The sequence below is a fragment of the Echeneis naucrates genome, chromosome 3 (assembly GCF_900963305.1).
Source record: "Echeneis naucrates chromosome 3, fEcheNa1.1, whole genome shotgun sequence".
Taxonomy (NCBI): Eukaryota; Metazoa; Chordata; class Actinopteri; order Carangiformes; family Echeneidae; genus Echeneis; species Echeneis naucrates.
The window spans coordinates 6,029,780-6,051,424 of NC_042513.1; the positions used below are offsets into that span (position 1 = coordinate 6,029,780).

The following is a 21,645-nucleotide window of genomic DNA, read 5'->3' on the forward strand; positions in this document are numbered from 1 at the left end:
TCTCATTGCCTGTGTGGTGACAGAGGGACAGTGTTGCCTCCTTTTTTACTCCCCTGATTCTCGCACAGAGGCAGGAGGCACAGTGTACGCCAGAGCGGCAGGTATAAGTAGCATCGAGTTCCCCAACACACTTTGATAAGCGGCTTTTGTGCTGTTTTGTTTCGTTTTGTAAGAGAAGTTCAAAGATTTGTCAGGTGGGTGCCATTGTGCCTTTGCAGACGCATGCCTCCGGCTTCCACTGACGCGCCACCCATGAAGCGTGATTTCCATAAACTATGACCAAAAGCAAAGTCATCCCCGCCGCAAGAATGACACTTTTTCTGACAAACCACTCTAGGAAGTTTGGGATGCTTGCAAAGAGTTAGGCAAATATCACCTATCACTCATGTTACTTAGTGCATTTGGGGCTCCACTTGCAAGCACAGCGCTTCGTCACTGCAGAACAATCAGATGGCTGAGTGTTGGCAGCGCAACTGATGGAATTTTACTGAAAACACATTTCGCCTTTGAACTTCCACACATTCCTGACTGAAAACCACCATCCCTGACGGACACCGCTCTGGTCGCCTCTCATTCTAACTCTGGCTCTGAAGAACGTGGATTAACTTTTTCCTTTCTGTTGTATCTCTCCGAAAACCCCCTTTAAAAAAACCAACAACAAACGCGGCACTTCGGCAGAATTGGATAATGGAAGTATGTATGAGAGTGGTTGGTCCAGCCAAATGGCAGACAGAAAGCCCAGGGGTGGGGCGGGGGGTAATTTTGAACAGCAACAAGTTACTCAAGAACTTGATAGACAGGCACAGAGGCGCGATTGGTGTTATGTTTGGTAAAAGTGACCTGGCTGTGCAGAAAAATCCTACTGACCAGTTGTGTATATGCGTAAAGGGCCCGTGGCCCTTTGCCAGGGAGGGAGTAGACAGTCTAAAACACAAACACGTGAATATGGATGTGTGTGTCTGAAGTTTTAATGTGTCTGTTACATGTCATTTAAAAAAAAAATCTGAGCCAGCTGAATGAGCGATCGGTCAAGGATTGGTAGCCACATAAACTTGGACTGCGGTCGCTTATCTCAATCACGTAGACCCCGAATGGCGTTGTCCGGGCGAAGGTCTTACGTATATCTGTCCAAGCTTTTCTAACAAGAGGCTTGTAGATGTCTGTCTTTTACTGTAGAGCCACCAAGGTGTTGCCTAAGAGAGTTTAAGCACGCTGATATTGCAAAGGGTTATTAGATTCATAAGTCAGTGAAGTGGTGGGCGATCTACTGAGCACAGCAGAACTTCTCATATGATGACTTCAAACAAGACACATTACCTACCAGCATCTGTTGGAGTGAGTGGATATTAAGACACTTCTATCTCCAGGACAGCGTAGGAGAAAATGGTAAGTAGCAATGGAAACACGCAGCATCTGAGGGATGATTACCAGTAAATAGTCGTGCTTGGTGTTTAGTCTGGCAACGCATTGCTTGGAAGGGTTGGATTCAGTGGCTACTTGAGAAAGTCAATGCCGATACCCATGTCTGATGAGCTTGATGTCGACAAAGCCTGTGTGAAAAAAGACTTTGTGGCATTTTTCGGCTAAGGATATGCCGGTACAGTGAGGGAGGTAAGGAAATATTGCATTGTGTCTGCGCGCAACGTGTAGATATAGGCTGCCTTGGAGTGCTGCTGTGTGTGTTGGCTGTGAGGGGCTCTACATTTCATGCATGTATGTATGTATCTTTTTCGCGCCTGTGTTCACCAACGATAAGGACAAATAAAAGCAACATGTGCCACTTACCTGTGACACTTGTCATAAAGCCTGGCATTAAGAACATTGGGGGTCAATATCAGCGTTGCCAGTTGTAATTTGGCACGAGAGGGGAGCATATTTTGGGGCGACTATACACCGAATTCAACCGGCATATGTGATACAGGTGCTGTTTTCTGGGAAGAAATGTCCGACTAACGTGATCAAATATTAACAGAAGCTGGTTTGGCAAGAGGGGGAAATTTACACGTGACAAAACGCAGGGGTGCAGCATAGGGAAAAAAACAGTTTAAAGTGGGCACTCAAACAAAAGTATATAGATCTTTTCTTGCCCCCTCGTAGTTACCCTGGCTGTGTTATGCTTTCAGCACGTTGGACAGAGGCATCGGAGTCGTGCATGGACTAAAACGCCGAGTGGACGCCAACTCTCTTTCTCTCTTTTCCAAGCCCCCCTTTGCCAAACCTGGGGTTGTTTTTTCAACTTTTGGTAAGCTTCCTCTGAGGCAGCCTGTGGTCTGTAAACGGAAAATAAACGGGATTTTAAAGAGGAAGGAGAAAAAAAAAGAGCAATTTAAAAAAGAACAGGGAAAAGGGAAACGCGCTTGCCATTGAGAGCTTCTGCTTTGTGACGTGTTTTTTTGTAGAGCACTGTGAAAGTTTAAATGTTAGGGCGTCTGGTCTTTCGCACACCACATTCTCGGTACCTATAAGCCCCCCCACACTGCGCTAAACTTTGGGACATGCAAGTCTTGGTCGCGGAGATCTAACCACGCACATAGTGGTTGTCAGCCCTTGTAAAGGTAAGAGCACAATCCATTGTTTTCATGTCACTCTTTTGTTCCTGTCGTCTTTACGGGGCGTCTTCTGGCTTTTCTCAAATGAACTTCAGCTTCAAACTACAGCATGCAGCCTTCGCCTTGGCAGTGTGGTCATTGTGGGCATCAGTGACCGAAATAACTCCGAAATGAAATACGATCCAGGTGATCAATAGCTCCTTGACTGTCTCTTATTTATTTTATGTTTCCCCCCTTCTTTCTTAAAAAATGAACTTGTGCTATGGGCTCTTTACAACGGGCTTACGAGCGCATTCGTTTAAGGTTTAAATCGTGTGAAAGGTTGAAACTGGGACTCGTTTTTGTGCTTGGAGATTTTTTTTTGTTATTATTCCCATATAAATATTTCTTTACGATTTTTTTTAATTATACGGGCATCTTGAGGCGTTTTTGGAGTTTCCGAACTGCCTGCTGCAACATAATTTGCGTAATCCTTGCGTTGTGCCTAATCATGCTCCCAATATGGGACTTAAGACGCTGCAGTGATCCTTCCAGCCTGCACGAACCGGAGTACTGATGCTGGTGCATTATAAAACTGTCTGCAAAAAACCTCTTGTCTATCTATCTGTGCTTTTTTTCTTGTTTGATCTGGTGCATTCATGTTTTGTCTTGATGTCAAATCCTCTGGATTTTGTTATCGACCAAAAATAGCCCTACTCTTCACCCCCCCCCCCCACCACCACCACCACCCGCCCCCCTCCCTTCTCCAGTCATCGCCATCAAATCGCTTGTGTTTTTACTACGACCGCTCCACGGTTTCATTCATAAGGTGCTTTTCACTTCACCTGCTGCCCTACCCCCCTCTTTTGTCCGTACACTGCTCTGTGTTGACCTGTCAAACGCAGACTACACAGATGAATAAAGAGAGTAAAAATGTTTTTAAAATTTTGAGAAAAAAAAAAAGATGAATTAATTGTTAGTCGCTCCGGCTCCGGTGTGTTTTATCCCATCCCGGTTCCTTTACAGTAAACGAGCTGCTATATTAGTCCTGTATAAAATTACAATAAAGATGGGCGTGGTCAAAGTGCATCACTGACAGATGTTATAGCTGAATGTGATGGAGAGTGATAAGATGGCTTGATATGCAGTTGTTCGGGAGGCATCGATTTGTCTTTCCGTCTTTCCCCCTCTCTTCTTTTTCTTTCTTATTTTTCTCCTTTTTGTTTAAAAGGGAGGCACGCGTAAAATCTGTCACGTGAGGCTGTTAGATTCAGATGACCATCACACAAAACTGCTCTGGGATTGTATTCCTCTCTTCTCCTTAGCGACTCCAAAAATTTCGCCTCGCACCGATGCAGAAGGGGTGAATATTGTCACCCCCCCCCCCCCCATCTCCCTTTTCTCTCCCCTTCCTGACAAAGATTTAAGATTTCCGATCCAAAACGAAGCAATTGCATGAAAAAACAACAGCAAGAGAAGAGAAAAGCCCCAACGCCCACTGATAATTTTGTTTTAATCAAGCCTCCATTTCCAAATAAATTACTCCAAAACGAAATACATCCAGTAAATTCCAAATTGTATTTGAATTATGTGGCTTCGCTTCCGTTTTAGGTAATTCTTACCCAGCAATGTAATGCGTGCTGATCGCTGTCTTCATATTATAGCATATTAGCCCTCATTTTATATGACAGTGAAACCACAATAGATCACATTACTTATTAGGCTGCCCGACATTCATAAAAATGCTCCTTTAATAAAGGCTGCGTCGTAACTGTAATAGCTACCTATCAATTTTATAAATGCCACATATTATGAGCCATCAGCATTTTATTAAAAGAAACTATAAAGGTATTAGTTTACAAATTATTTTAAAACTGTGGCATTTTTAAAGAAATCCGTGGCCTTTTATTCGCAGATGTAACCGAAGAGAGATTATTTTTTTCCTTTTAAATGCAGTATATTTTTTTCACTCTGTTTTTAATAAATATATCTTCTTTGCAGAATGCCTATTTTCTGGCCATGTAGCAGTATTTTTATTATTTATTTTTTCTACTGAGACGTGGGATTATGGTGTGGGCGTGGGCGTGTTGGGTGGAGGAGGAGGGATGAGCGGAGGCGGGTTAGGAGGGGTCTGTGGGGTGGCACGACACACTTTGTATGTATGAAGGTTTTTTTATAGCACTTTTCTGCAATGTACGTCAGCGGATCAGTCCATAAATGGGGTTGCGTGTGTTTGTGTGCGGGCGTGCGCCTGCGTGCGCTCGTGCCTGTGTGCGTGAGTCTCCGCGTGTGTTATCTTTACCGAGAATCTCCCCTCGCTCTCTCGCTCTCTTTCTCTCTCTGTCTCTGCACTCAGCTCTGCAGAGTTGGGGTGGGCGTCAATAACAAACCTGATGGTAGGTTTCACTGCAAAAAATCAGATGAAATTCTTTAGGTAGGCCTATTTATTTAACGAAAAAAGAAAAATGCATTTTGCACAAATAAAGATAACATACTCGATGGTTTCATATGGCTTACGTGGGTTTAGCTTTTTTTGTTAGTTTTTTTCTTTAATGTAACTGTTGGCCTTTGTGTGTAATTTTTTCCGTTGCAATCAATTCATGCACTTTATGGGCTAAATGGCTGAGACCGAATCTGGTTTTCACTTACGGTCGTTCATTTTTTTTTCTTAAACATAAATGATAGGTAGACTATTTATTTAATTTTTTTTATGTCGATCTCGCGCTGTGCTGGTTCACTTTGCCATATTTTTTTCATTCATGAAATGTAATAACTCGTCTATTTATTCGAGCTGTTGTCTGATATTAATTATAAATAGACTATTGATTATTTTGAGCTATAGATGGCCGAAACCTCACTCGGTCGACGTCACGATGTATTTAGAGCGAAAATTAATCATCTTAATCATTATGGAAATGTAAGCTACACCGCCCACCGCCGCCGTCTCTGCTGCTGCTGCTTTAGCCACCATCATCTTCATCATCACCTCCACCTTCATCCAATTAACAGGCTTGTTCAAACAAGTTCTGGCAGGAGGCGAAGTCTTGGACATTTAATTATCAGGCATTCGTCACAGCAGCGTGTTGAGAAGTTACAAATAAACCCTGCATATAGTTATTCTGTCATAACGACTTCTTCTATGTCGAACCACTGCGGGACTAGAAGGATTCATGGTGCTGTCTGTGTGTCTGCGTCCGTGCGTGCGTGCGTGTGCATGAGCAAATGTTCGATAATCCCTCTCAGCATGCGAACATGCAGCACATCGGTGAATGCAAACAACTTCCACAAATACTGAAGCACATATATGTTTATTTCTAGAGTGTCAGACTAAAATTGAGTCACATTTGGACTGTAGTTTGTACTGACTTTGTATGCATGACTCTTACAACAAACGTCTGCATTTTTAAGGCATTCTGAGGCACCATCGGTGTGGTTTCATCATTCAGCTGTGAACCATGCAAAGGTTATTGATGCTGTGGTGATATTGGAATTGAGGGGTGAGGGGGGTGTAAGTCAAGAATGGAGACAGAAAGGCAGACAGAGGATTAATAGGCAATGGAGTGATTTTCAGTCTGTGCCACTATAGACATAATGTATCAGTTGTATGACGATGTTGAAGGAGGAGAATAAGAGAAGCTTAGAAGAACGGTCCTCTGTGTCTGGCTGATAATTTCAATAAAGGTTATTGTCATCAGATCAAGGTTGGCATTAACTCCTCACACCGCCATCTGATCATCTGGATATTTTTCAACTGTTCTCCACTCAACACTCGTCCTGTTTGACGTCATCCAACCTCATACAAAATGTTTTCCCAGTTGACGTGTTTTCTTTCTGAGGAAGAATCCAATTTCACTTTCATCAAAATGCCCCCATTGCCTCTTTTATCCTCAGTGAAAATGACATTTCACAAAATGTAATTTCGTCTGTGTTACACGGTTCCTCCTCACACAAGGAGGCATAATTCTACATGTTAAGTGAAGCTTACAGAAGAATGAACATGTAAGCGTCCTGCTGCATTTGGGAAGAGAGGTTATACAAGTGTGTCGTGTTGTCAGCTCCTGTGGTTGTCTCTTCTTTTCTGCTGCACAAACAGGCAAAATGGTTGTGAGGAGGGAGGATGTGAGAAGTGCCTGACTGTTGCTACAAATCACGCGTTAAGCCGTGAATGAGATGGTTAAAACCCGTTCAAATTTGCCACACAGCATTCACACACAAAAGGTTTCAACCCAATACCTCAGACAGTTTGAAGTCATTGTTACTGGCGCCATATTGAGAAATCTTAAACCTAAAGAAATCTTACACCTCAGTCCCAGTGAAATAGTGCTTTAGCAGTTTTCAGATAGACTTCTGATGGCCTTGGAGCAGGCCACTGCACCCATGTTGACCCTCCACTGGATGAGTCTTACAGATCAAACTCCATTTGTTCCAGAGTATTACACATTTTACTATTTTCGTTCAAAAATTCAGTCCTTCAAGCCTCAGACATATGCACACCAAACGACTTCTCTTGATATGGCACCTTCAGTTGTGCTGTATTTGCAGAAATGAGAGGGACCATGTTGTTGTTTTTGCTGTTCTAATGAGATGCCAAGTGATTTATTTATGAATTACTTGTTTGGAACAGCCCCCTTGTGCAGTGTGCATTTTTTTTTTTCATCCTCTTTGGAGTCATGTCGCTCAGTGATTGCTGATGCAAGTCTTTGTCATCCAGAGTTTGCCCTCACCTCCTGTGAGCCTTCAGGGAGGGCTATATCTATCTTGGCATGTCCCCGGGTGTGTTGGAGGTGGGAGTGACTCATTAAGCAGGTGTGAGCATCCACTCCCATACTGCTACATGCCAAACAAGAGCTCTCCAGCTCATAAGCTCATGCAGGGAAGAATCATGATGGCAATATAGCAAACACATCACAATAAATCTTTGCACTGGACCAGGGCCAAGTCACAAGGATAATGAGCTGCTATTTCCCCATTATACCCACTCTGGTATTCATCAGAGGTGGACTTTCCAAACGTTCATCACCCATTGAAAGGTTGAGGATCTACTAACATCTTTATTTGACTTCTACGTGACAAAGGGAATGAATTGGTCCCAGTTTGTTCCCAACAAGGGGAAACAGATTATTAGGAAGCAAAGCAGTTTTCATTCTCCAAGTGAGCTCTGTGTATATAATTTAAACGTTTGTTTAGCAGACATTTGGTAATAATAACCTGTGAAAGCTGGTTACTACACTGCAGAGCACTTGCAGGGGAGTCATCCATCTGTTGTGGAGATGGCTCACTTAAAAAGCAAGGAGAGGCAGAATTGTTTTCAGTAAGTTCACATTTTTGTCAGCCTCTGGTACCTGTTGGCATCCCAATGTCTGAACACCACTCAGCTGCTACAGCAGTGAAGCGATAAGTCTCGTTTGTTCATGGAAATGACTCCAAATGACTCATTAAGCGGAGCAGCCTGTACAAGTTAGAGAGGCTCTCCTCTGTGCTGGGTCTATTTAGGAGGAATCCTACTAAAACTGACTGGTAAACGTAAACTAGAGGCATCTTCACGAAGCTTATTTAAATACACATTTGCTTGGCTCCACGCTATCCGCAGAGCGCTATAGGAAACTTACTTTTAATTCTCTCTAATTTTACACAAATAGGCCACCTCTAAATGGCACGCAGTGTATCACGAATTGGTGGGGACGCACTGTTATGCAAAACCTTCCAAAAGAAGGAGAAGAAGAAGAAGAAGAAGAAGAAGAAACCACCTCTTCTTCGGCCTCAGAAAAGCAAAATACGGAAGAGCGGCGGGTCTGTTTGTGCTTAATATATACTGCCAGACGTGACGGTGCCGGTGCAGGCTGCTCGGTATGCGCACAAACAGCAGCACACAAGGCACACTGAAGGCGCATTAATAGTTCCGCCTCGGGGCTGTTTGAACAGGAGTTTGGTAGCGACCAGGCAGCCAGCGGTAGGTCACATGTTGCAGCGTCATTGTGTAGTAAAGTTACTGTAGTTGCAAAGAGACTCCTCATTTGAGCTCCAGAGGTCTCTCATCCCGGGCTGCTGCTGCCGCTGTGGCGTCTCAGCATGCGACTTCACTTTCAGACGATCTCCAAAGGAGCCGTGCAGCCATGGGAGTGCATTACCTCATCCGTGCAATTTCCACCATCAATAATTTAATCTATTTGCTCCAAAGCTGAAGAGATATCCTGAAGCTTGTCGGGAGGGTAGACAGAGGAAGAAAAAAAAAATACTCAGGGAGTTGTCCAAAACATCCCAGATGACACCACTGTCCTGTTGAATGGTCTGTTTTACGACTGGGCAGTAAAAGGTAGGAACTGAGTCTGTTTGATATTTTTCGTTCAGTTGGTTCAAACATTTTGACTTTGCTGGCTGCTGCTTGAGTAACAAAAAATAAAGACAACAGAGGAGTGTGACTGTGTGTGTGTGTGTGTGTGTGTGTGTGTGTATTCTGGGGGGGGGGGGGGGTTGGAGGTAAAGGCAAGCAGGTGGTGATGGTGGTGATGGTGGTGGGGGGGGGGGGTCTAAAAGTAGCTCGATCAAGTCCGGTTATCCTGCGAACAGACAGCGCCGCAGCCCGAGAGGGGATACGTGTAACCTTATCCTCCCGTTCATTAATAAAAAACGGAGTTATTATGTTGATTGGGTTTCCAGTGGAGAGCACGAGCTCAGCAAGATGTAATCTGGAGAAGGGTGGTGGGGGGGGGGGGGGGGGGCACTGTTGTTTCATTATGATTAGAGCAGCCCAGCCAATGCGAACGGTTATTAGTAATTTTAGTCTGAAAACAAAGTGGAGACAGTCCGGCAGGTCTGCGTGTTAAAGCCAGCCAGGTTTGAACATTTAACTTTTATGCTTCTAAACAGCCCCATAAACGCTATTTGGGGGTGTTTGCCTCTATTTGTCCACCAAACTCCCATTCACCGTCAACACACAGAAGAAAAAATAGTTGTTTGGAGGGGGAAAAAAAACCAAACAAACTTTGATGAACTCATCAAGACTTTATAGGAAACCCGGGACCTAAACGCCCAGCTCCGCCGGCCAACATACACCACGTCTCCTCCTCACTGCTGTGTGCTCCCGCCGCCTAACTTCACATTAGTGGCCACAATGAAGTCAGATTAACACTAACTCCCATTTATGGACTGGTGGAAAACTGGCCTCATTTGTGACAGCTCTGTGTGAAAATATCTTGTCCAAAAACTTATCCGAGGACAAGCTCAGAAGCATGTGAGGACTGAATGGATAATGGTGTAATGATGAATAAATGATGCACTTTCCAAAAAATGCAATTTCGAGCCAAATTTGTCAGAGTCGAGACTAAATAGCATGTAAATAAACTTTATAGTCTATTTACAATTATGTACAACCAAGACTGGTTGTGTCCAGGATTGTATCTGTCTGTCTGTCTGTCTGGTTGGCTGGCTGGCTGTCTGTCGGTCTATCTTTCTATGTATATAATAGGGAGGGAGAAGATGGGAGAAAGGTGGTGGGCGGGAGAAAAAGAAGGAGCTCTTATTATTTCACGGTCTCACGCGCCATCTAGTGGACACAGTCTGGAACTGCAGTAATGTGCACTGAGCTATTTGTGTGCTGCTGTTTCTTTAAGTGGTTTGGTTTTAAATTTGGTGATTCACGTGTTAAAATAGTTTTGTTTTTGTTTTTGTTTTTTTCTTTCCAGATTACATGAGCAAACACGTTTAAATTTTAGAGAAGATTTCCAATACTGATCAGGAAAGGGTTTGCGGCGTAGGTAGCCTCAAATGAGTCAGTCCTAATTTTACCAGACTGTTCACTGCTGCACTCACTGTGGGAGGGAGGCAGAGACTCATTGGGATGGCATAAATCACTCAGCTGCTCTCTGAATGCCAGCCTTTCTATGGCAGTGGCCTGGGTTGGCCTGGAGGCCAGGTATAATCCCTTAGTGATGCTCATCTATTACTAAACGTGCTCTGAAACTGTGTCAAATTGAAAACAGATCTAGAGGAAGCAAGCTTTCACATGTGTCAGCCATTACTGCAGACAACTCTAATTGCCTTTTTTAAAGCACTGCATTGTGCCACATTGGGCTCCTTTGGGGTCCAAATTTTGATATCATGTGCTGTGTGTTTTTCTGTTTGTCTTTTTCAAGTTGAACATTTGGCATTGTGCACTATTGATGTTGAACAAGACAGAACATGGTGCTGGTTTCATCGTTCCAGCAGACACAATTTTTGAGGAGTTGAACAAAGACAGTTGCCCTCAAGGGAGCAGCGGCAGAAGCAGAGAACAAATGTTGCCATAGGTCACATATTTCTATTCAAATGTAGGGGGCTCATTTCCCTTTTTTATCTCTGCTGCTTGACATTTATTTTCCCTTCCAACCGCTTCTGCGATCCCATGCATGTTGGTAAAGAAAAAGCCATAAAGTGCTGACATGTGCAGGGAGGCTGGGGTACATTACTGAATGTGTAATAATATGAGCCATGCTCGTCCTTTCATGCTTTAGAGAAACTTTTCAGCATCTGTCAATGGAGACATTTATCACTTTAATCCCCACCTGGCACACAGAATAAATGTGAGGGTAAATTACACGTACCTGCCGTACAGCCATGCTCTCAAAGCAGACGAACAGGTGGTCATCTAGAGACGTCAAAGCTAAGCAGAAGAGTCCACACACTCAGCTGCTCCTTTTGTTCTGGGCGTTTTCATGCGCTAGGTGTGTTGTCACATATAAAGGTGTGTTTGCTCAGTGGTTATTGCGGGCTTTATTGCCTTCCGTTCAATGCTATTAGCTCAGTAGTCAGCGCTGAAGTGATTTACATTTTTGGTCAAAGGACCTGTCAATTTTCAGATGGCCATGGGTTGGATGACACTGTATGTGCAATGAGTGGATGCGTGGGATGTCTGTGAATTTCACTCAAAAAAATATATATGTTATACAAACTGGACAAGAAACTGCACTTTACTCAACCAATACTTTGTTAGTTATTTTTATAGTCTCACAGACACAAGCTCTTAAAAGTAGATGCCACTCTAAACATTCCTCCATATATGTTTTCTCGCTTGCTTTAGTATTCGTACTCACTATGTTAACTCGCAGGTGGCTTTTGTACTAACTGCCAAATCCGGCAGTGCACATAAAATGTTCCAACACTGGATGTATGAAGCAGGAGCAAACCAATCAGCTGTCACATTTAGCCTCTAGTAAATATCAGCCAGAGCTTCTTCACCAGTCCCAAAACAATTAAATGATTCATTGGCTTTATCACATTTTAACAGGATGTTGATTGAGAGCATAAGCCATATTGATTGTACTGATGGAAACAGGAAATCACAGAGATAGAAATAAAATAATTTGTTGTTCCCGGTGTGTGGATGCCCGGGGGAATGGCATACAATTGCACACTGTTGAGTAGCAATACCCCCAGCAACCTCCTCCCCTCCATTGTCTCCCCTATGGAGACCTGGAAGAGACGTCATCTGTGGTTGTTATGCTGTGAAATGACGCTGGCAGTCTCTCCACCCCCTGCTACTGCAATATTACCCCTGTGGTGTGTTACGGAAGATGCAGCACTCTTTGTCTGCATCATTTCCAGCATGAAGTTTGACGCCTAACGGTAATCAGCTCTCTGCCTTCATTTCCTTCATGTGGAAGTGGAACCATTTGAGTGCAATGCTGATAATAATATCAGCCTAAATGCATCCTACACGTAGAGCTCGTGACTGGCCTCAATCCTGTAAACCTACATGATTTTCTGTGCTTGGAAGCCTCATGGAAAATTCTCAGTTGTTGGAACCAGAACATTACAACAGTGAGGGATAATAATGTTGAGTTTTGCATATAAAAAAAGTATTTAATGAAATTTGGACCATCAGCCCCTGATTTTTGGCTTTGGCCTCATTGTTATCTTAGCGAGAGGAAAAACACCCCCCCCCAACCGCCCACCCCCCAATCTCCCTGCAAACACATACAAGCCAGCCCCTCCCCATGCCCTCCCCCTAACACATACACTCACACACTCCAGAGGAGCACGTCACTGAGCTTGGGGAATGAGTGGCTCATTAAGAAGAAGGATGTGATATTGTGAATAGAGACTGAGACTTCCAGCACATCTATTTTTAGATGAGATATCTCTATGGCACTCACCGTGCTGTTGGTTAATTGCAGCCATGGCCCCAGATACCAATTAAGAATGAAAAAAATGCTTCTAAGGTGGGGTTCCGGCCCCTCCCTGCTTTAAAGGTCCTTGTGTTCATTCTGAGTGGGGGCAGTGGAGTGTTTGCTCGGCATGTTTTCTTGTATCAGCTTGGGACACGCAGAGTGCGGTCAAAGCCTCGGCCAGGCTTTTTTTAAATGAGCCCTTGTGGAAAGCAAGATCCAGATTTTGTTTTCATTATGGTTGCTTTTATATCTCTGGCTCTGGGATTTCCACCAATTCATTGATTTGCTGTGAATCTTAGGGCTTCTCAAAGGTAAGGGATGAATATGTGCTCAGGCAGTTCACTGGATTTATGTGAAATATTTCAGCTACACCTGGCTCATTGTCGCTCCTTTATTTTTTCTTTTTTTTTTCCCCTGGCAGTGCTTTGCTTTTCTTGCGAGCTGCTCTCTGGAGCCTTGAGATTGGTACTTTACAGTGCAGGGAGGATGACACATCTTTCTGTCATTCAGTTTTCTCATGGCATCCTGTTAGTTCATCCTGCAGTGCTCTCGCCATCCACCTGCCAAAAACAAACAGTGTCCCTCAGCAAACTCCTGCCTCCCATTCATGACTATAAGGTTTAGTACCAAACCTGTCTTACGAGAATGGACCTTTTTTTTTTTTTTTTTTCTTCTTCTTAAATAAATGATACTGGAGCTCTGGTGTTTGTCAAAGCTGACACAAACACAGCATTTCCTCCACAGTCAGTCAGTAAGTGCTGTCCACGCTGGAGATTCCCTGAGTGTTGCTAATGGTGATTTAGTTCATTGGGTAATATTATACTCAAGAGATGATGCATGAGCTCTTCAAACAAAACAAACAAAACCATATCCTTATGTCAACACACTGGATACAGAGCCCTTCTGAATTTCTATAAAAAAAAACACAGCATGCCCTTCATAGAGTAAAGAAAATAGGTTGGAGATAAGAGCTTTCAAAGCTGACAAGTCCGCTCAGTAAGTGAGGTGGTGAATGATAAATCACAGGTTAAGCATTTATAAAAGTATTCATCCACACTTATTATTCTAATGTACAGTTTAACACAGCAGTCAAAGAAAAAAGTTCATAAATAATAGCAACCCTGCAAAGGCTGTATTATTATCTGGCTGTATAGCCTTATCTTTCATAATAAACAATCTCTCTCATGTGCCGCACAGCTTTTGTGCGTTGCTGCCAACCGATACAAATCAAAGCCAGACCTCACGTAGGAACAGAATGATTACAGTTTGCAAACAATTTTAATACACCAATGACATCGTGCCAATATCGGTTTAATAAAAAAGATTTTGTGATGATATCAAAGCTTGCAAAGAAAGCATAGAGGGTCCATGTTGGGGGCTTACATGGTGCATTATGGATCAAAAATAAGCTAACTTCATTGAAAATGCTCTTTGACTAACTGTCTTGCGCTCTCTCCCCTCTCCTTCCCTCTTGTTTTCTGTCTTTGTCTCCCTCTCCAGTTCCACCAGGTTAGAAGAGTGATGACCATCCTGTTCCTTACTATGGTTATTTCATACTTCAGTTGCATGAGAGCTGTGCCCCTGAGAGACGCCCCTGGTATGCGGGGCCATCGGACAGAAGGCTACTTGGGCCCTGCTGTGGCGGCCGCACGAGGCCATGGGACTCCACAAAATGGTGGTGGGCCAGGCCAGCGCGGGGAACTGCCCTCACTCACAGACACGTTTGAGCAGATGATTGAGGAGCTACTGGAGGTGGAGGAAGAGGCGGCACAGCTGGGACAGGGGGCTGATAAGAGCCAGGAAGGTGGGGGCCCATCCTCTGTGGTCACCTCAGAGACCAAGGATGTTGACCTGTACGACTCGCGGGTGATGATCAGCAACCAAGTGCCTTTGGAGCCGCCCTTGCTCTTTCTTCTGGAGGAATACAAAAACTATCTGGATGCCGCTAATATGTCCATGAGGGTGCGACGACACTCCGATCCTTCACGGCGTGGAGAGCTCAGTGTGTGTGACAGTATTAGCCAGTGGGTGACAGCTGTGGATAAAAAGACGGCAATAGACATGTCTGGGCAGACAGTTACCGTCATGGAAAAGGTCCCTGTCCCCAATGGCCAACTGAAGCAATACTTTTACGAGACCAAATGCAACCCCATGGGGTACACGAAGGAAGGCTGCAGAGGAATAGACAAGCGGCATTACAATTCCCAATGCAGGACAACCCAGTCCTACGTGCGAGCGCTTACCATGGATAGCAAAAAGAAAATTGGCTGGCGGTTTATAAGGATAGACACTTCATGTGTATGCACATTGACCATTAAAAGAGGGAGATAGTGTATAAAATGTATAGATTTTATTGAAGAGTTTAAAAAAGAGAATAAAGAGAAAATATCTATTTGTATATATACATAACAGGGTAAATTATTCCGTCAAATGAAAATTTTATGGACTGCATGTAAAAAAAGATGAAGTTTATACAGTAAAAGTGATACTACAGTCTATTTATTGAACATATTCATGACCTTGTAAACAATTAAAAAAAATCTGATCAGTCATTTGCGCCCAGTTTAAATTACTATATCACATTCCTCAAGACATTGTGCATTGTGATTTGTTTACGTTGCCAAGAATTAGAACATGAAGGGAGAAAAAAAAAAACAGGCAAGGAATGGGAGAGGACAGCTCCATCTTTAAAAGCTTGCATGCTGCTTCAATTGTGAAATGAGAAATTCTCCACCTACAAAAAAGGATATGATGCTGACCGAAAAAGATTCCGTTTACATATTCAGCAGAAAACAATTTTCCTCTCAAGTAATTTATCTGTTTACTGTTCTAAACTTCTCAAGGTAATGTTGAAATTACTTACTATGTCAAGGTGCTGTTGTCAAAGCTTTGCTGTTTATTTTTTTATCCCCACCAGAAGACAAGATATATAAAAAATAATTATATATATATATATATATACATATATATATATATATACATACACACATATATGTGTATATATATATACATATATATATGACATGTTTCTGGGTAAATATTATTCATTTTGTATGTTGTGAAGTTGTTTGCAATATTAAACTGAAATATTTGAAGAAATAAAAATGACTAGGCAACTGAAAAACAAAATCAATGTTGATAAAGTTTCAACAGTGCATATTTGCGTAGGATAATCTTTACTGTACTGACAGGCAGGCAGGGAGGAAGCCAGCTACACACATGCACGTGCAGTAATTCTGTTTTTAAGAGAGCGCATGGCGAAAAGTTTAAAAAATCCTCCAAGCCCCTTCCCACTCCACACTTGGTTCACAGATGGACTTCATTATTATTCCAGGTGATGTGATATTTCATAATTACACAAACTTTATCATCACAAGAAAAAGCACCTACAGGTACAAGTGTAGACGAGTTCAAGAAGGCTACGTGTGCACATGAAGCATGTCTGAGCTTAACAGTGAAGGATCCACCCACTCACAGTTTCTTAATAGTGCATGATAATCCCATCTTTGAATCCTCGACATGAAAATAATCATCACAGATTTTATGCAGCTGCACATTCCCTGTGATCATAAGGACAAGCCATTCCTAGTTTAACGTCTGGGTTAAACGACTGCTGGGCTTTCATATTAATGTTCCCTCCAGTGAACTATAACTCAGAGTATTATAGTGAGAACCTCTTGCTTGCCAAGTCTAGATTCCATTGTTTAAGACTGTAGAAAGATAAAGATATAAATTTGCTAGACTCTCAGCTTCATATCATAAAACACATCTAAAGTTACAGACATAAATAACAAAACTATATATATAAGATACTAAACCATCATCAAAATCTTCAACTGAGACAAATTTGTTGGGGATAATTATGATCAAACGCTGAAATTTTATTACATCGCCACCAACCTAAAGGTAAGTGTGAACTCCAAGGAGAACCAGATCTGGCATTTTGACATTTTTGAAATGAAAACTTCTTTCGTGCGCAGAGACAAGATGCTCCACTTTCTTCTGAACTTATTGGGATCCTCTGGAGACGCCTGATGAAGATGCTGTGAGTTACTTTTGTTGTACAAAAGCTGAGGATGAATAGAAACTCAGAGAACACAGTCTTAAAAACAATTCACATTCATGTAGCACTGAGGCTGTGTCATGGCTACACAAGCTAAATATGAATTAATATCATCCCTAGTCATTTTACTATCCGGTGTGAAGAAAGGTAGTTGTAGTACTTTGTTAATTCAATGAAAAGCTACATAAAGATAGAATGACTTGGTGAAACTGAATAAAAATGTCTGAGCAGTACCTCATCTTCAGAATAAAGGATCAAGAATCAAACTGTCTGGGATGAGGTACTCTGCTCAGCAAATCTAATAGAAAACAACAATTTCTAAATATAACCTTATCATAAGTGTCTTAAAAGTAAGTTGTGTTAGAGCAAATGTGAAGCCCATTGTGTCTTTTTTTGGTGCTGAATATGGTCTTATAATATTATGTAGTAATACTCTTAAGTGCTATGGTTGAAACCTAAGGACAAAAACAAGCAATGAAAAATACCATTTAATATTACAAGCCATGAGCCTGTTGCATTCAGAAAAATCTGACATTATGTTGGTTCAATCTTCAAATCAGTTGTGCCATCAAGGAAGGTATGTTTGAGGAGTTTTCAAAGGTCTATCGCGTCATCACCAGCTGGGGTGGGGTCAGGGGGGAATCATGTCAAAAGTTCAGACCCCACAGTAGAGCAGCAGCAATTCTGTACAACTGTCTCATGATGCCACAGCGAACCATCAGAAGAGCGTAGAGACACTCATCTCTCTCAGGTGTCAGCCATGGTGGCTTTTGGCTGGTGTTTTGTCTCTAACACAGACGACATGACATACCTGTCCTGAGCTCTGATAAATCCTGTGAAGGCTGAGATCCACTATGAAGTGATTGGCTCTCCATCCCAAGTGTTGCAGCTGATTGTGGGACTGAGAGCACAGTGGGCACCTTCCAGCGTGTTTTTCCAGGAATCCAGCCAAAAACATCTCCAGTGGGCCAAACACAAGGTAGCAAAAGATGCCATGAGTGAAGGCAATCTACACAACTCAGTACCCATGACTCAAGTTAGCCAATTACAGCAATATCCAACCTTTTGACAGAGAAATGTATATTACATCTTATACATTAGATTATAATATGTCGGTAAATGGGTGAGTTGAGAATAAAACGTTTCTCACTTAAGTCGTTTTGTTAGATTTTTTTCTCTCAATTAGTCTGAGAAAACGACATTGACATTAAAGGTTCCACTGTTTCACAATATTTAGTGAAGATGCCTTCACTGTCAGTTAACAGACAAGCAGCACCAGCGGAGTAAAAACCGAATGAGGTGGGACTTTTTCGGACGATTTACGCATAGTCAGTGAATGCACCATGACACTTGCAACTAGCCTAGCCGGCTAACTTGGCTAATCTGATTTACCGCTTGACTTAAACGCACGTAACGTTAGCCAGGATTACCATATTTAGGTGACCACATCCCGTATTTAACGCAGCATCCAGCTGACATCAAACAGCTTCTAATTTCAAGGATGGCATCGCTCGGGGAGCCCGTACGGCTGGAGAGAGGTGAAGTTAATTGGCTAGCTGTCGTTAGCGGATAAATATTTGTTGTGCTAGCAGCTAACCTAGCTTAGCTGGCATTAGCTGGATACAGCTGTCGATTGTTTGGGGACACATATATTATTCTTGACTCGAATAATGTTTGGATGACGGCGGTTTGTGCGTAGTTAATCATTGTGGCTTTGAATAATTGCGTATATTGTCGACACCTGGGAGAAGTAACAACAGCATTTGCGGTACCACAGATAGCATCGGCTAACAGGCTCATATTGGTCACAACAGAGAACTCAGGAAACCAACCTGGTTTACTAAAGGTTCAATTTATGCTGCTACAAAAACAAGCTTTACACACTTCCTAAGACGCGACCCATCGTGTTTAGGAAGGATGAACAGGAGGAAATATTGCCATTGTTGATACTTCAGTCAATCTCTTATTTTTAGCACTGACATTAGCTCCCACTGGTTCTGCTAATACAGTGTGTGGATTTACATAAGGAGAGAAATCCCAGGTTTTTACACATGCAATGTTAATTTGGAGGAAAAATGTTAGGGGAAAAAAAACAATGACAGCGCTTTTAATAATATTTGCCCCGTTCATAGCATTAAGGAGTTATTGGTATGAAAGTTGCTCAGTGAAACTGCAGTGTAAGATTTAGCACCTTATCCTGGTCTTAGATGTGGTTGCATATTATAGCGATATTCATCTGTGACAAATAAGATGAGCTTCCTCACAGGGAAAACAAGATTTATAATCAAAAAATTAATCCTCAAACTAATTGAACATGTGTTCATTGACAGCAAATATCCGTGCCTTTATCAAGTGCTACCATCACACATTTGATAAGCTTTTTCATTATTACTCGGTGTTTATTGGCACAGATTGAGCGCTTGCCACTGTGAGTGTATCCATTTGCAGACATGAAAGGTTAAATCTTTGACATGTTTTTTGTTGGCAGACATTAACCGGGCTATTGAGCTGCTCGATAAACTCCAGAGGACAGGGGAGGTGCCTCCCCAGAAGCTGCAGGCTCTTCAGAGGGTGCTACAGAGTGAATTCTGTAATGCTGTCAGAGAAGTGAGATACTGAGTCTTTTTTTATTCTTCACTTTGATTTTTAGTGTGGTGTTAAACTGACTGCTGTGCACTGTGTGATTACTGTGTGATTGTTCAGTTTTTCAAAATGTGGACAGACTGGGATCTGCTCACATATTGTTCCACAATGTCTCTTCAGGTCTACGAACATGTCTATGAAACGGTGGACATCAACAGCAGCCCTGAGGTCAGGGCCAACGCCACAGCTAAGGTAGACCAAATTAAATCCACAAACATTTGGTTTGTGTGCATTGTTTTTATTATTATTATTTTTTGTTTGTTTGTTTGCTTTTTAGCTTCTCATTGTGTGTAGTAAAAATAGTTTATTCACAAAGGTTAACACCACTGCTTGTTCACTTGTAGGCTACTGTGGCAGCCTTTGCAGCAAGTGAAGGGCATTCGCACCCTCGTGTCGTGGAACTGCCCAAGACAGAGGAAGGTTTGGGTTTCAACATAATGGGTGGAAAGGAGCAAAACTCACCTATTTACATCTCAAGGATCATCCCAGGAGGTATCGCCGACCGTCATGGAGGCTTGAAGAGAGGCGACCAGCTTCTGTCTGTTAATGGAGTGGTATGTTGAATCAAAGAATCATCATATGCTCAAAGTGTTACATTGGAACTTTAATAAGACATAAGTTTCATTTTCAGTCGGTGTGCAATTATATCAATGCCACTGTTGTTCTGATGAGGCAGATCAAGTTTCCACAGCAAAGTGGCCATTCCACTTGAAATACAACTTTCTTTTGCAGTGGTTCCACTATAAGTTACAATGTATTTATTTAGCTACAGCTCCCACAGCAGTTGCTGATCTTTTGTCCTGTGTGTGAAAATTATCCAAGATTTATTGTGTAATTTTGTTTAAAAAAAAAAAAAAAAGAAAGAAGGGGAAGATCAGTTCTTTAATGTGAGATACTAAGTAGAGGTATCAGAATCAATATTTATTCTGATACAGATCGGTGCTTCCTTACAATTCATGCTGATTAGGAAATAAGCAAATTATATTTGTGTTCACAGTAAACAGTAAATTAAAAAAAAAAAAAAAGGAGAAATAGTTTAGCAGTTAGGACAGATAATCAAACCTTTTAAATCCACCTGCTTTTGATGTGATAATCTGACCTCAGGTAACAGTCTTGCTTTTATATATCTGAGAATGAATGAAAGTAAAACAAAAATATGAACACAAAGTCTATAGTGTTCTTAAGAATCCAATTTGTCTGTTTTTTATCTTGAATGCTGGTATGTCCAACAATATATCAATTAAAATATTTAGAAATTGGCTCTGTAAATGCTTTTATAGACCTCGAAAACATGCACTGTGAGTTGAGGTACAGCTTGTTTAGTTAAAAATACAGAAGGAATCCTTATAGGTTCTTCCAACCTAATTGCAACATTTAACAATTGTGCCGGCTGCTCTACTTGGATAGTAAAAAAAAAAAAAAAAAAAAAAAAAAAAAATCAGCTGAACACAGCTATCCAATTGACTTTATTGCTTAGTTTGTTCTCATTAAAATGGCCACATTACAGACTTTTATAAAAGTTTTATTTTATTTTTTTCTTTCCCAGAGTGTTGAAGGTGAGCACCATGAAAAAGCTGTGGAACTTCTCAAAGCAGCTCAGGGCACAGTGAAGCTGGTAGTAAGGTACACCCCCAAAGTCCTGGAGGAAATGGAGTCACGCTTTGAGAAAATGAGGTCAGCGAAGCGCCGACAACAGAACAACTATCCCCAGTAGGAATTTTCCATGTTGATGCGCAACTTCCATCTCTCCCGTCTTCTAGCCTTCTGGCCATCTTTGCTGGTCTCCTTCTTATCTCCCTGTACGCCCCCCCCCCCCCCCCCCCCCCTTCCCACATGGGGGGAAAAAAAAAAAAAATCAAGGTTTGGTTTTAGTTGCTGCTCACAAATACTGTATATTGTGCTTCTATCCCTATCTGTAGCATTTTTAATGTTCACATTGTTAGACTAGACACTACGATTCTAGACAGACACTAGAATGATCATGATTGTCAGCGTAGGAGGTATCTCACACCTGTGCATTATTTTTGAATTGACAATTTGAATGCAACTTTGAGAACTTTTGAGACCAACTACAAAGCTCCTTTGACTGGGAAGGTAGTGTTTTTAATTCTTTTATCACAGCCACTACCAAGTGCCTCAGGGCAAACACGTTTATCCTATGTACTGTGTTCACCGTTCGCTTTTCTTTATAAAGGTTTAAAAAGTGTTCATTAAACATTTGTGGCAGGAATTTGTATTTTTACTTTTTCAATGTTAAACCCAACTG

General features: G+C 42.0%; 2 protein-coding genes across 4 annotated transcripts; both read left to right on the forward strand.

The window, feature by feature from the left end:
* Positions 1-15,579, forward strand: bdnf (brain-derived neurotrophic factor). 2 transcript variants are annotated; one of them, XM_029498551.1, is made up of 2 exons: positions 1-101; positions 14,174-15,579. In XM_029498551.1, the coding sequence occupies exon 2, from the start codon at positions 14,195-14,197 to the stop codon at positions 15,002-15,004; it is 810 nt and encodes a 269-aa protein (XP_029354411.1). In that variant the 5' UTR covers positions 1-101; positions 14,174-14,194; the 3' UTR covers positions 15,005-15,579. The 2 variants fall into 2 exon arrangements, with proteins under 2 accessions (XP_029354411.1, XP_029354410.1); XM_029498550.1 differs by lacking the exon at positions 1-101 and adding an exon at positions 8,578-8,841.
* Positions 15,580-18,106: 2,527 nt separating this feature from the next.
* On the forward strand, positions 18,107-21,205 carry lin7c (lin-7 homolog C (C. elegans)). 2 transcript variants are annotated; one of them, XM_029498852.1, is made up of 5 exons: positions 18,107-18,274; positions 19,225-19,343; positions 19,500-19,571; positions 19,724-19,933; positions 20,926-21,205. In XM_029498852.1, exons 1-5 carry the CDS (start codon positions 18,238-18,240, stop codon positions 21,091-21,093), a joined length of 606 nt encoding a protein of 201 aa, XP_029354712.1. In that variant the 5' UTR covers positions 18,107-18,237; the 3' UTR covers positions 21,094-21,205. The 2 variants fall into 2 exon arrangements, with proteins under 2 accessions (XP_029354712.1, XP_029354713.1); XM_029498853.1 differs by lacking the exon at positions 19,724-19,933.
* The last annotated feature ends 440 nt before the right edge of the window (positions 21,206-21,645 follow it).